Genomic DNA, 16,234 nt, shown 5'->3' with positions numbered 1-16,234 from the left:
CCCAGTTTTTTTGAATCCAAATCTAGTATTGTTTCCATAGCACTATGAATACATGTAAGTCACATGTGTGAAGCACATGTAAAGCACACATGGCACATGAGTACATGTAAACTTCTCATCATGAATCTATTCTTAATCAAGCCACACATAATGGATCCATAAGTTAAGTTTTAGACATGAGATTTGTGAGCTTGTTTTAAAAATACTTTTCACATCTTAAGGGACAAAGTAAATGTTGTTATAGTGGCAGGAGAGTAAAAAAGCAGAGGGCTTTGAGTAATGGGCTTTCAGGGTTTTCCCACTAAAAAGAGTCTATAGAGAGATAGAATTCTCCCTAAAAGAGAAGTTGCAACTTGTTTATCCAATAGCAAACCAGCATATTCCTAAAACATTTATAAGTATAAAAGTCTAACAGTTTAATTTTTTAAGGAGCAATGATTTCAACTATATGGGTATAGCCCCTACCGATGCAGATTATTAACCTTTAATACCTTATTCAATTTCATGAAGTTATGATAATATGGTTCTCTATAATTAAGAGCTTGGAGTCAGAAATGTCAAATTCCATCTCCAATACTTTTTAGCTCTTTGACCAAGGAGAAATCATTCCAACTCTTGGAGTCATAGTTGCCTCATCTGTAAAAGGAAGCAATAATTCATACCTATAATACCTTTCTTATAGTATATGAAACTGGTATAACATTGGCAAAGTATTTTTCAAAATTGAAAATGCTATATACATATGAAGTATTAGAGGGAGCTAGATAATATAACAGCTAGAGTTCTAGACCCGAAATTAGGAAGACCTCAGTTCAAATTAAGCCTTGGACACTTACTAGCAAGATTATTAATATAACTTTGCTAGTTACACTATTTAGTTAGTTTGACTAGTTATTTCAACTTCAGGTACCTGTAAAATGGAATAAGAAAAGCAACTATAATAGGGCTGTGGTGAAAATCAAATGAAATATTTGTAAAATACTTTGTAAACCTTAAAGTACTACAGAAATGCTTATTATTTTTATAATGAGAATTATTGCTGTTGTAGCTGTTATTATTCAGCAAAATAATGATTGAATTTTTTTTCCTTCACAGAAACTTTTTTACATATATACTAAAGTTGTTTCTACTTTTATTTATTATATTTGGAAAAATTTCGCATCATGAATCTATTCTTAATCAAGCCATACGTAAGGAATTCATAAGGTGAGTTTTAGATATGAGGTTTGTGAACTTGTTTTAAAAATATATTTTGATAATTCTTTTTTGAATACTATTTTATCATTTCAATTACATGAAAAAAGAGAGTTCAACATTCATCTCTTTGTAAACTTTTGAGTTCCAAATTTTTTACATCCTGCCCTTCTTTTCCTTCTCCTCATGACAGCAAGTAATCTGATATGGGTTATTCATGTACCATCATGTTTAACATATTTCCATAATAGCCATGTTGTAAAAGAAGAATTAGAACCAAAGGGAAAAATGAGAAAAAGAAAAAAAAAGAAGTTTTAAAAAAAGTGAAAATAGTATGTTTTGGTTTATATTCAGATGTCATAGATTTTCCTCTGGATGTTGATGGTATTTTCCATCACAAATCCTTCAGAATTGTCCCTGTAGATAACTATATTTCAATAAAATTGTTTTCCTTTATCATCTAAAGTTTATTTTGTGCACTTAAAAATATTATTCTGAGACCACTTAAGTGGCCTTCAGTCTCACATCTCTAACTACCTTTCAAGTATCTTGTACTGGATGTCTTATAGACAATTTAAACTCAGTAAGTCGGAAAGAAAACTCATTATGTTTTCCCTCCTCCTTCTCTTACCTTCCCTGCTATTGTGGAAGGCAATATTATCCACCCAGTCCCTCAACCTCACAATCTAGGAGTAATCCTGTTTCCTCACTCTCTCCCTTTCCCGCCTCCCACCCCCATCCCCCCCATCTAAGCTGTGGCCAAGACTTCATTTTACAACATCTCCTGAATGGATCATCCTCTTCTGCCTTCTGACTCTGTCGCCAAACTTGTGTAGTCACTTAGCATGTCATGACTGGACTATTGCCAGCTGTCTACCTCAAGTCTTTCCCCGTTCCATTCCATTAAACCATTATATTAAACCATTGAACAGATTTTCCTAAAACTTAGGTCTGATAGCACCCTGCTTCACCCCTTATGCAATAACAGACTCCTTCTTAACTGTTCCAGGATCAAATATGCTCTATTTGGCATTTGAAGCTCTTCGTGAGCTATCTTTTCAGGTTTCTTCTATATATATGTTACTCTTCACTCCAGTGACCATGGTCTCCTGCCTGTTCCACAAATAAGATACTCCATTTCTCAGCCCCAGGCATTTCTTCTGGTTATCCCTGGAATATTCTTCCTTCTTCATTCCACTCAATCATCTCCCTGACTTTCTTGAAGTTCTAACTAAAGTCTCATCTTTTGCTGGAAGCCTTCCTCAACTTCTCCTAACTCCATTGCTTTTTCTCTTAATTATTAACTATTTATCCTACTTGACCCTGTTTTATATGTATCTTTTTGCATGTTGCCTCCCCCCCCCCCCTTGCACTCTGCTTGGACTTTTGTCTCTTTTAAGTGTCTCCAGTGCTTGGCATGGGGCCTGGTACATCATAATCATGAGGAGGGAAAACTATGTATGTGCAGATTATAATTTTACGTAACCTCTGTGTTACACAAAACTTTGGGCAAACCAGATAGTGTGTTTTAATAGTCTCTTCTTTAAATTGTGAATAATACTTGCAAATGGTCTCAAAGACTCTTATTCCCAGTATCCCCCTCAATGAGTGAGCTGGGGACTTAGTCAAATTTTTTTCCTTTTGCTTAATGATATGCTAAAAACTGCTACTTTATAAGTATCCTAAGAAGTTTTAAGATCCTGGAGGATCTTAATGATATTCCAGAGTAGATTATCAAAATATCTTTGGGCGTTGTTCCTTCATTTTAGTTGTGTCTAACTCTTCATGACCTCTTTTGGGGTTTTCTTGCTAAAGATACTGGAGTGGTGTACTATTTCTTTCTTCAGCTCATTTTATAGATGAAGAAACTGAGACCAACAGAGCTAAATGACTTGCCTAAGGTTACATAGCTAGTAAGTATGTGAGTTCATATTTGAATATAAGAAGATTAGTCTTCCTGACTCCAGGACCAGCACTTTATCCACTGTGTCACCTGACTGCCTATAAGATTCTTAAAGTCCTCAAATGAAACTGCAGAATTACTGAGTTGTCACAATAGTGATAAATTAAGTATGTAAAGTCAAGGGGATAAATCATTTATAAGAACTTCATATATATACATATATATATATATATGTATATATATACCCAAGCCTTCCATATTGTTTGTAATTGAAATATTGCTTGGTGATTTTTTTTTCGTTCTGCTTTGTTTTTTTTTGTTGATTTTTTTCATTTTTCTTCAAATCACCTATCACTAAACTTCAAACTCAGAACCTTAAAACTATCTGTGCCTTTGACCTTCTCCACATTTTATAATCAGTTTTTCCCCAAATCTTCTTTATTTTATTTATTTACTTATTTTTTTGCAAGGGAAATGGGGTTAAGTGGTTTGTCCAAGGCCAGATAGCTAGGTAATTATTAAGTGTCTGAGGTCAGATTTGAACTCAGGTACTCCTGACTCCAGGGCCGGCACTCTATCCACTGTGCCACCTAGCTGCCCCTTCCCAAATCTTCTTAAAGAAAGGTCCAGTAGGTCAAATTAAAAAAAGAAAGTCAGTCTCCTGGAGTTTCCATTCTTTTTCTTCTCTATACAGCTTCATGATTTGGGAAAGATGAGAATCAGAGAAAGAAACATCCATTTATTTTTCTAATAATGCCTATATGAGTTCTTAAGACAATTTTGGTTCCAAAGTATCTTATTATTTAGAAAGTAATAGTCTCAAACTTATCATAAAGTAATATTCTTTATCTCAAACAGAGAAGAATTGTAGTTCCATGAAAGAAATGCTGAAATTGGAATCACAGGATTTGGGTTCAAAACCAAGCTGTACATTAGTTGTGTGACCTTGAACAAATTCCTTACCTCCTTTTGGAGGTGTGGGAGATGGGTTGGGGATTCAGTTTCCTCATCTGTAAAATGGATTTGGTCAACCATTTCTATTTTCTACATTTTTTGTTCAAATCATCTTATCCTTAATCTTTCTTTTCTCTTGTCATAATCCCAAGGGTATAAACTATCCATTATATATAATACACTTTAAAGTAAAGTGATGGGATCATTTAGTCTTCTCAGCACTGTTGGAATATGCTGATTATTTGTCTGTGAATGGGGCCCCAGCTACTATTAAGTGAAATAAGACCAGTGAAAGTATTCAAGATACTCCACCTGGTAATGGGTGAGCAGGAGTCTGGGACAGACTTATTTATATAGAACAGACATATTTATATAGAATTTTGTGGCATTATTATACTTAATTTGAAGATGAGAAAAGTTAGAGAGAGTCTCATGGTTATTGATAAAGTAGATGGAATATAGGATTTGAAGCCAGAAGACCTACAGGGTTGAAATCCTGTCTCTTCCAATTACTACCTATGAGGTCTCTCAATTAAGTTCTCTGAACCTCGGTTTCCTTACTGTATAAATACTATGATTGTGAATATTGCTATGGAGGGCACAGTTGACCAGCTGGTATTCATCAGAGTTCTTTCCTCCCCAGCCCCTTATCTCTGGAGATTGATTCAGCCACTCATATTACAAGAATTAGCTCTTTTCTTTTTAAACCAAGGGAGGAATGTAAGGATTCCTCAGGTCCATGTGGTTACGCCTTTGCTACTTTATGGAGTTTTGTTATATGAAAATTGGGAATCTGATAATTGTTCAGAGAGCCCAATTAGGAAAATTCCTGACATTTAGGCAGAGATTTAGTTCTCTGTCCTATCTTAAATTAATCTCTAGCTAACCTCTGACTTCTTTTATGTTTCAGGCAAAATTCAGGATACAGGAAACATTTAGGTTTCTTTTTTTTTTTTTTAAACAACTGACTATATTAGTGTGAGTTGTGGGACAGGCAAAAGGGGAGAGGAAGTTGCAGAACTTGGAGATGGAGCAGACCTTTTGGATTCTTCCCCTTGTCCATGATGATATGGTCACATCTTGAGCCCAAGATGCCTCACAGGGGGTGATGATCCTGTTTGACTTCTTGCTTTTCTATGGCATTATGGCTCTCCTTTTGTACTCTCTTCTCAGTGTCAGTTTTTCCTTTTGCTTGTTGCTTTTAGGCCATGATTCTTTCTGACTCAGTTTACAACTGAGCAGTGGAGACCAGTTTTTGCTACTCTTGAGAATTTCACTCTTTCCTTTTGGTTTCTCTCCCACAATCTGAATTTTTATCTTTTAAAGAAAATATTTAATTAGTTTCCAGGCATGATTCAAGACTACCTTCTTTCTCAAAGACTTCAAGAATCACTCTTAGCTCTCAGGGCTAAAAGGAAGGGGGTAGGAGAAGAGGAAAGGTATACACATTTATTAAGTACCTATTGTGTACCAGTCATTATGCATAATACTTTATAAATATCTATTGGCATAATGTTTTTCTGTCTGTTCTAAAAATCCATGAATGCCAAGTCATTCTCAAACCTCTCTTCTTATAAAATGAAAGGATTGGACTAAATGGCCTCTAAGATCCCTTTCACAACTAAATCCATGATTCTAAGTGACAACACCAGCTTTTGCACCTAGATTTCCTTACATCAAGGCTAAAAATTTGCTATCTTTCTATGAGTGGATTAGTTAGACATCTAGGATGACTACTAAATGGATTGACCAATGATAGCAAATTTTCAAGCTAACAGAAGCATAAGGACCATAGACTTAGAGACCTGTGAAATATTAAAACTGGAAGACACCTTAGTGATCTAGTTTAACCCATTCATTTAATAGATGATGAAAATGAGAGACTACAAAGTAAAATGACTTGACTGTAATCAGCGGCTCTGCATGGATTTGAATCCACATGTTCTCTAATTCAGTACTCTTTCATCTATTTCTATTTCTGAGAAATTTTAAAATAATGTATAACTTTCTATATGATTTGTTTCCATGGTTATCCCATATATTTTATTTTGTACACTTAAAAAACATTATTCTCAGGGAAGTACATAGGTATATTAACCAGAAGGTAAAGAACCCTTATTCTATGGAGATGCCTCAGAAGGTATCAATTATATATGTATGAGTGTATACACACACACACACACACACACACACACACATATAGGACTGGAATCTTCAGTCAAGTTTTTGATGACTGAATACAAATAATTGTTTAGATTTTTTTGGTGAAATCAGTTATCAGTTAAATCAAATATTTCTTCAAATATTTCTTTTTAATTCAACAGTGAGAAATGATATTTGATAGCTAACCCCAGTCTACATCATTGTCACTTTTATGACTCGATAACAACGAGAATTTCTCCGACCTGGTTAAACCAGACCTTTGAGGTCATCAAATAACCCTGTAAATCAAGTTTTCTATTTATAAGCATTCCACCAGTGAAATTAACTGTGTCTATCTGGCTCCTCCTTCACAAAAAACACCAAGTCTCCATCAATGATCAACTTTAGCATTTGAGCGATGGAAGAATGGAATGGTTATTTGTAATCTTTAGCCAGTTGGTGCCAATAGATGGCGCGAGTGTGTAGACTAGGAGAACAGTATCTTAATTCAAGATATAGAAGAGAAATGAAAAACAAACAGTAAAAGGAGGAAAAAACCTTTTTAAATGGGTCCTGCTAGTTTATTTTTTAGCTCATGTTTCATAAATCAGCATCACCGGACAGATATTTAATCTGAATTGTAGCCTTTTGATATTAAAATGAGTAATTTCCCAGCTGAGATAATATTTGTAAAATGTCTAATGTGCCCATATACCTAATGCTTTCAGATTAATGGTTCAGATTCGTGAACCTCCTTTGAGAGTTATGGATTGGTATCTGACTTATTTCCCACAGAGACTCCAAGAGTTGGCTAGGTCTACTCCTAGCCATCTTAATGGCTCCTTAGGCCCTTAAGGGTCTGCCATCAGGTAGGGATATTTATTTATCAAAAACTTGAACTGGAATGTTTGCATTAGATTTTTTTCTCCCTATAGCATATAATCTCCTTGAAACATCAACATCCATTACTTTATGCAAGTCTTAGCATTGCATAGCATTCCAGATGAATCTAGTTAGTATAGTTGTGACCAGAATGTTCTTTGGTTCTTTAGCTTTATTTTTTCAATAAATAGCTCATAAATTTATTAAGAAAGACAGCCTTATATAATTGAGAGAGAGAGAGAGAGAGCTAGCTTTGAATTCTAGCAAAAGTGAATTCAAGTCCTGGCTTTTGATTTATAATGTCAATATGAGCTAGGGCAAGTCACAATCTCTCAGTGTTCTAAGAATTAGTGTAAGACTAGAATAATAATGGTAATAATAATAATAGTAGTAGTAGTAGTAGAAATAACATTAATTTTAAAAACTAGCATTTATATAGCACCTACTGTTTGCCAATCACTTTTTAAAAACAATCTCATTTGATCTTTACAATAACACTGAAAAGTAGGTGTCATTATTATTTCCATTTTATGATTGAGGAAATTGAGATTAAGGGATTTTGCCTAAAATCACCCATTTTATAACTGAGGAAACTGAGTTTAAGGGACTTGCCCAAGATCACACAGCAAGTAAGTATCTGAGGTTGGATTTGTGCATAGAATCCTGGGCTTGGAGTCAGGAAGACACATTACTGGGCTGTGTGACCTTGAGCTAGTCACAACCTTGTTTATATCAGTTTTCTCACTTTTAAAATGAGCAAGAGGAGAAAACAGCAAATCACTCCAGTATTGTTGCCAAAAAATCCCCAAACAAAGACTTGAACATGACTGACCGACAACTGGCCCACCAAAGCTTCCTCTCCCCAGGCTCATTGCTCTATCCACTGTTCTACCTCACTGCCCACTAGATTGTAAGATGCAGAACAGGTGAGGATCTGCATTTAAGTAAGGTGCTTCCTTATCTGTCATTCCTTTTGCCAGTGAAATCACAAACCCAATCCCCCTCACAAATGTCTTTTAGGTCTATGTTGCGAGAGTGTAAAAACATGCCAATAACAACTTACATTTATATAATAATTTAAGGCTTACAAAACATTTCCCAAATAACATTTCTGAGAGATAGTCTCCTATTTTACAAATAAGAAAATTATGGGTTGAGGTGGGGTCAGACATATGTCCATGGTACTCTATCTGTGAAGCAGCAAAACTAAGACTGGAAGCTAAGCCTCCTGGTTCCATGACAAGTGATCTTTTGCTATCCCCATGTATTTCTCTCCCAGACTGAGCCACTAACTAACTCTGTAACTTTGGACAAATTACTTAATAACTCTGGGCATCAATTTACCTCAAAATATAGGGGCTTGAACTATAGGATCTCTTAAATTTTATGATTCTATTCTCTGAAGCCAAATTTTAAGACATGTATCAAATACTCAACTTGGGTGGGAAAATTGTGGCCTCAGGCCAGATCTGGACCTTGCATTAATTTCAGAATTATGTCATCATGGTGATTGAAATTTACCATGGGGCACAGAAATTTAATGGATTCAAAATTTTAAATACTCATTTAAAAAAGATGGTATCATTTAAATATGTTTGAATTCACATCTTATAGCACTTACAGTGTTTCAGTGGTAGGAAAATAATTTAATCCAGTGCCTAGGTAGCAAGGATAATAAGTTAAAAGCAGACAGGTATCTATTGATCTCTACTTCTCTTTGGCAGCAGACAGTCCAGATGAGTTCATCAGGTGACCCTAGTCATCTCTAGGATAGTGGTCTCCTAAGTAACAGTCTTCTTTTCTTCGGTGCTTCCTTGTGATGAGACAGACATGCTAGGATTTCTCCCTTTACTTCCTCAGCAGAATTTATCTTCTTGGTTTTACATTATAATCTACATTCATGCTGTTTGTTCAAGATGCCCAAATGGGTATTTTATAGCACCACTTAATTTGCTTTATAAAATAAAAACCAAGAGATATTATTAATTTTTTCCACATTGTAACAAACAAAAGGCTTATTATATCTTATAAATCCATGATACTCCGTAGGATCATAACTTTCAAGTCCAAAGAAGCTATGAAAGTAGATATTATTTTTCTATATAAATAGGGATATAACCTATAATTTTCACAGTAGAAAGTTAAGAATTTTATTCAAAATTTGGAAAGGAGAGTTTTGGTTTTTTGCAAGGCAAATGGGGTTAAGTGGCTTGCCCAAGGCTGCACAGCTAGGTAATTATTAAGTATCTGAGACTGGATTTGAACCCAGGTACACCTGACTCCAGGGCTGGGGCTCTATGCACTGCACCACCTAGCTGCCCCAAAAGGAGAGGTTTTGAACAAAGCATTATTATTACAAATTCTGGCCATGTTTTTCCCCAGTTTTTAAGGTCTAGGATTATTTTCTCCTTACAAAGAAGTGTAGTTAGGACACCTCTTCTCACAAGGGACCCAGAAAAGCTACCTGAAATTTTTAAGTACAAGGTAGGTCCGTATCTGCTCAAAATCCCAGCTTACCAGCCCTGCAACTGAATTTACTGCATCTAGTCAATCACAAAATTAATTGGAATCACAGGCATATAATTCAATAACATTGTAAGAAAAGTAAAAGTAAAGCATCCTTTTGCCAAACCTTAAAATAGATGCTCTATGTCAAAGAGGAAAGTAAGAGAAAAGGAGTATGTGACTTCAGAGGAATGATGATCTTGACCACGAACTGAATAGGAGTGTTTTCTGCCCCTCTCCTCCAATCTGCCTCACATGAAAAGGTACCCTTCTCCTTGACAAGAGTCATTCCTGTATATTCACCCCATCTCATTCTCTCCTGGTTCATTCAGTCAATCACCTCCTCAGCTATTTCTTTTCTATCTTTAATCTTCACTTTTTATTTACTAGTTGCTTCCTATTATCTTTGACCGTTCCCATGTCTCTCCCATCCTTAAAATCTGTCACTTGAACCTACCATCCCTATTAGCTTTGGCCTATATTTCTCTCCCCCTGCTAAATTTTATTTATTTAAGGTGATGGGGTTAAGTGACTTGCCCAAGGTCACACAGCTAGGCAATTATTATCTGAAGATCAAATTTGAACTCAAGTCCTCCTGACTCCAGGGCTGGTGCTCTATACAGTGCACCACCTAGCTGCCCCCCTGGCCTATATTTCTCTCCCCTTTAGTTGGCTAAAGTCCTCAAGGAAGCTATCTGAGGTGGGGTCAGACACATGTCTGGTCCTCTAGTGACTGTACTTTTCTTCTCACTCCTATCTAAAGTCTATGCAGTCTGATTTCTGACCTCATGATTCAACTGAAATGAATCTCTTCAAAGTTACCAATGATCTACTTGATTTCTCAGTGCTTGTTCTTTTTGGTCTTGTACCTTTGACCCTATGATTGCCTTTGTTTCCCCTTTGTTTACTCTTTCCTCTCTAGGATTTTATTACACTCCTCTTTACTGGTTCTCCTCTAACCTATCTGACCATTTCTTCTCAGTTTTCTTTTTGCTTGATCTTCTAGGAAAGGCCTAATAGCTGTGCTTATCCCTCTAAAGGTTTTTCCAAGACCCTCTTCTTCTCATCTCACTTGGTGATTTCATCAGCTCCCATTGATTCAATTGTCAGCTTTAGGCCAGTGATTTTTAAAATCTATTTAGCCCTAACTTTTCTCTTGACCTCTAGGGTCAAGAATAGAAAGAATTCACCAATCCCCACATAAAAGAAATCCCCAAATGAAAAATCCCAGGAATATTATAGACAAATTTCAGAGCTCCTAAGTCAAAGAGAAAATATTGCAAGCAACCAGAAAAAAAAATTCAAATACTGGGGAACTACAGTCAGGATCTCACAAGATTTAGGAGCAGAGTGGAGAGCTTGGAGTATGAAATACCAGAAGGCAAAAGGAACTGAGATTACAACCAAGAATAACCTACCCAGAAAAACTGAATGCAGTTTCTTAGAAGGAAAAATGGTCATTTAATGAAATAGAGGACTTTCAAATATTCCTGAAGAAAAGACCAATCCTGAATAAAAAATCAGACCTTCAATTACAATACTCAAGAAAAGCATATAAAGGTAAATGAAGAAGAAAATATAGAGGACTGAATAAGATTAAGCTGTATACCTTTCTAAATCGGAAGATGATATATGTTTCTTCTAAGAACTTTATCATTATTAGGGCAGTTAGAAAAATTCTACATAGAAAGAGGTTATGACAGTGAGTCAGTTATATTGGGATGGAATAAAAAAACAGGCAAGAAAGAGAGATGTCCTGGGAGAAAGGGGGAAGGAAGAGAAAGTATGAGGTAAAGTATCTCAGTAAAAGAGAAACACAAGGAAAGTTTAACAGTTGAAGTTGAATGGTGAGTGTGTAATTTCTTTCTCTGAACCAATTTAAATGTGACTGAGGTTCAAGCCTGCACACACACACACACACACACACACACACACACACAGAATTAATTGGTAATAGAATCTATTTTACCCTACTGGGAAGAAGGAAGGGAAGGGGATAAGAGAAAGAGGGTGTAATGAGAAGGCAGACAAAGAATGTGGTCAGAAGCAAAACAGACTTTAGAGGAGGGAAAAGATAAAAAAAGAAAAGGATTGAATAGAAGAAAATAGAATGGAGGGAAATGCAGTTTGTAATCGTAATTGTGAATATGAAAGCAATGAACTCATCCATAAAATGCAGTAGTAGGGTATCAGAATGGATTAAAAACCTAAGAAAATGTTGTTACAAGAAACACACTTAAAAAAAACCCCATTTATTTATTTATTTAAGGCAATGGGGTTAAGTGACTTGCCCAAGGTCACATACCTAGGTAATTGTTAAATGTTGAATTCAGGTCCTCCTGACTCCAGGGGCTGGTGCTTGATACACTGCACCACCTAGCTGCCCCCGCCCTTTAAATTTTTTTTTTTAGGAAACACACTTGAAACAGAAAGATATAGAATTAAAGGAGCAGAATCTATTATGCTTCAGCTGAAGTTAAAAAAAAGATATCAATCATGATTTCAGACAAAGCAAAAACAAAAGGAGACCTAATTTAAAAACATAAGCATTGAAAATATATCTTACTAAAAATAGAAAAATTTGTTACATTTCCTTATTCTTATACTTTTTCTATAAATTCTTGACATTTGGGTACTTTGTCTTTGTCTCCTCTTCCTTAATCTTGTCATTATTAACCATAGTTTTTAGTTTTTAAGAATGATTTTTCAAAAGTTATTACCATAGGGGCAACTGGGTAGGGCAGTGGATAGAGCACCAGCCCTGGAGTCCAGAGGACCTGAGTTTAAATCCGGCCTCAGACACTTAATACTTAGTTGTGTGACCCTGGGCAAGGAACTTAACTCCATTGCCTCATAAAAAATAACAAAACCAAACAATCAAACAAAAAAAGTTATTACCATGTTTTAAAATATTCATTGACATTGAGTAAGCACCTTGGATGAAAGTCTATAGGAACCTACTAAATAAAAGCCATAATTCATTATTGGATGGTGAAATCTAATTCAAGGTTTTAGAGGTGTCTCCAATCTTAATTGAAGCTTTATTTTAGAAAAATGTCCTATTTATGAATGACCAAAAAAAAAAAAGTGTGTGTGTGTGTGTGTGTGTGTGTGTGTGTAGGTAGGTAATTTTTCTTTATTTTAATTATTAATTATTGAGGTTGAGTTCATTTTTTTTTATATCAGAAATGCCAGAAACTCTTTTATTGAAGTGAAGAATGCTGATGACTGGTGGAACTGGAGCCTGACAACTTTATTGGAAGGTCTATTCTCCGATCAACAGAATAATACTGATATGTCCAACACACAGGTAGAGATACTTTTTTTTTTGGATTTTTACCTTGGCCATCTCTGAATTTATAATTTATGATGGGTAGAACTATTTAAAATTCAACACATCTATTGAACATGGAAACTATGAAATTAGATTCTTGATGATAAATTTATATTGCTATTTCCCCTATATCAAATATGTATGAATATTTAGTGATTTAAGATCTTGCTACCAATACTCTATTTCTCCACTATTAACTACCTAATTAATTCTCCTTTCCTAATAGTAATATTTATAAGTGATGATGGCAATACTTATAAATGATAAATCTCTCCCCTTTGGCATGATCTACCAATTTCTAGGCTGAGTGGCAGGACCTAAGTTCAAATCTGGTCTCAGACACAAGTTATATGAACCTGGGCAAGTCACCTAACCCCATTTGCCTCAGTTTTCTCAGCTGTAAAATAAACTGAAGGAAATGGCAAACCATTCCAGTATCTTTGCCAAGAAAATCTTAAAAGGGATCACAGAGAGTTGGACATGAGAAATTAAAAACAAAACAAAAAACAATTTCTAGTGCTCCCCTTCAAATTTCTTCACATCTTTTTATTATGCTTTATGATTGCTCATCTGTGTCAAGGAGAATGTAAACTCCTTGTGGAAAGCAATTTTTTGTTCATTTTGTTGCAATTCCAATACTTTTCATAAACTAGTTACTTAATACTTGCTGAAGTGATTTTAATTTGAGTATAGCACTTATTACCTGAACCACAGAGATTATCATGGAACGATATTTTACTCTATTTTGTATTCTAAGAATATATTATTGCACTTGGAGTTAGTTGAAACTGAATTCAAATCCTGTCTCATGATACTTATAATAGCTGTGTGAAGCTGTGTAAATCATTTTTATCTCTTTCAGCTTAGGGGACTCTTTAACACACTAAATCATAGACAAGTGGAAATTGATCTTCAGTTTTTTTATACAATTTTGCTCATGTTTCTTGTATGTAAGTTTTACGTTCCCAGTAAAAGTACAAATTTCTCAGAAGCAGGGTACTTTTTTAAATGTGTGTTGTCCTCAAAATCTTTTTTTATGACTTATTTGTGTGTATTTACATCTCTTTTTTCTTCTTTAGTGGTATCATATATCATTTTTATACATTTAGTTGAATTGATGATAGGTTTTTATTATAGTATTTTTATTTTTTGTACAAATGATGTTTTTTATACATTATTAACATATTCTTGTTTAAGAATAAACATAATACCCCTCCCCGAAATATAGACCCTTGTGAGCAATAAAGAAAAAATTAAAATTAAAATAAAAAAAATAATAGGAGCAACTAGGTGGCACAGTGGACAGAGCACTGGCCCTGTAGCCCAGAGCACCTGTGCTCAGATCTGGCCTCAGACACCCAACAACCACCTAGCTATGCAACCCTGGGCAAGCCACCCAACTCCACTTGCCCTGCAACCCCCCCCAAATAATAATAACAAAAAATGTGCTTCAGATTGTGTTTCAACACCACCAGCTCAGTTGCAGGTGGATCACATTCTTTATAAATTCAACATAAAAGCTACTTCCATATTTTTCCACTGTTGCCATTGCTGATTGCAAGTTCCTCCATTCGTACTTCCCCACTACTATATACTATATTTTCTCTCTCCTTTCACTCTGTCCCTCTTCTTAAATGTACTGTAGGGTAGCTGAGTGATGCAGCAGACTGATCCTGGCCCTGGGACCAAGAGACTCTGAGCCCATATACCACTCCTTAGGCCCAGCAACCACCCGGTCCTGTGGTCCTGGACAGGCCATCCAATCCCAGCCCCTTGCAAGAAGTAAAAAAGAAAATGTGTTATATCTGACCACTCTCCCTCATGGTCTACCCTCTCCTCCATCATTCACATCTCCTCCTTCCCTCTGTCCCCCTTCTCTCCTTCTTACTCTATATGTCTATACTCCATTGTGTATATATGCTGTTTGCTCTCCGAACCACCTCTGATGAGAGCGAAGATTCCCTCATTCCCCCTTGCCTTCCCCCCTTCCATATCATTGCAATATCTCATTGTAATAAAAAAAATCTTATATGAAATATCTTAGCCTATTCCACCTCTCCTTTCTCTTACTCCCATTACATATCCCTTTTAGCCATTGAATCCATTTTTATAATATATTATATCTTCAAATTCAGCTTTCTTCTGTGCTTCATCTAGAAAAGCTCCTTCTACCTGCTCTAATGAACGAGAAGTTTCTTATGAGTATTATCAGTATCATTTTTCTATTCAGGAACACATGTAGTTTATCATCATTAAGTCCCTCATATTTTACCCTTCTCCTCCACTCTCTATGCTTCACCCGAGTCCTGTATCTGAAGGTCAAATTTTCTGTTCAGCTCTGGCCATTTAACAGGAACATTTGAAATTCCCCTGATTCATTGAAAGTTCATCTTTTTCCCCTGGAAGAGAATGTTCAGTTTTTCTGGGTAGTTGATTCTCTGTTACATTCCAAACTCTTTTGCCTTCCGGAATATTATATTCCAAGCCCTATGAACCCTTAATGTAGTTGCTGCTAAGGTCTGTGTGATCCTGACTGCAGCTCCACAATATTTGAATTGTGTCCTTCTGGCTGCTTGTAATATTTTCTCTTTGACTTGGGAGTTCTGGAACTTGGCTATAATATTCCTGGGGGTTTTTTTTGGATCTCTTTCTGGGGAGAGATTGGTGGATTCTCTCAATTTCTATTTTGCCCTCTGCTTTTAGGATGTCTGGGCAATTTTCCTGTAGGAACTCTTTAAAAATGATGTCAAGGCCCTTTTCCTGATCATGACTTTCAGGTATCCCAATAATTTTTAAATTATTTTTCCTGAATCTGTTTTCCAGATCAGTTGTTTTTTCAATGAGATGTTTCACATTTTCTTCTAATTTTTCATTCTTTTTAAGTATTGTATCTTGACTTCTTGTAAAGTCAGCAACTTCCTTTAGTTCCATTCTACTTCTAAAGGATTTGTTTTCCTCAGATAGCTTTCTTATCTTTTTTTTTTTCCATCTGGCCAATTCTGCTTTTTAAAGCATTCTTCTCCTCAATAACTTTTTGAACTGTTTCATCCATCTGACCTATGCTGGTTTTTAACATGTTATTTTCTTCAGCATTTTTTTGGATCACCTTGACTAAGCTGCTGAATTCTTTTTCATGTTTTTCCTGTACCTCTCTAATTTATTTTCCTAATTTTTTCTTCTATCTCCCTCACTTGATTTTCAAAATCTTTTTTGATCTCTGTCATAGCCTGAGCCCAATTTTCATTTTTCCCTGCAGTTTTTAGATGCTGGAGCTTGTACTTCCTCATCTTCAGATTGAGTATTTTGATCCTTCTTGGGAT

At 35.5% G+C, this 16,234-nt stretch overlaps 1 protein-coding gene across 1 annotated transcript in view; it reads left to right on the top strand.

Annotated features, from left to right (window-relative positions):
• The window catches only part of PKD1L1 (polycystin 1 like 1, transient receptor potential channel interacting), a 140,544-nt gene that overhangs the window by 101,319 nt on the left and 22,991 nt on the right, over nt 1-16,234 (top strand). Inside the window, exons 37-38 of the mRNA XM_074199030.1 lie at nt 1,096-1,206; nt 12,767-12,890. Coding sequence (XP_074055131.1) covers nt 1,096-1,206; nt 12,767-12,890 — 235 coding nt within the window. The remainder of the gene's footprint in view (nt 1-1,095; nt 1,207-12,766; nt 12,891-16,234) is intronic.

This window comes from Macrotis lagotis, chromosome 8 (assembly GCF_037893015.1).
Source record: "Macrotis lagotis isolate mMagLag1 chromosome 8, bilby.v1.9.chrom.fasta, whole genome shotgun sequence".
Taxonomy (NCBI): Eukaryota; Metazoa; Chordata; class Mammalia; order Peramelemorphia; family Peramelidae; genus Macrotis; species Macrotis lagotis.
Note: the sequence above shows the minus strand (reverse complement) of the source record. Positions and strands in the feature narration are given on the sequence as shown.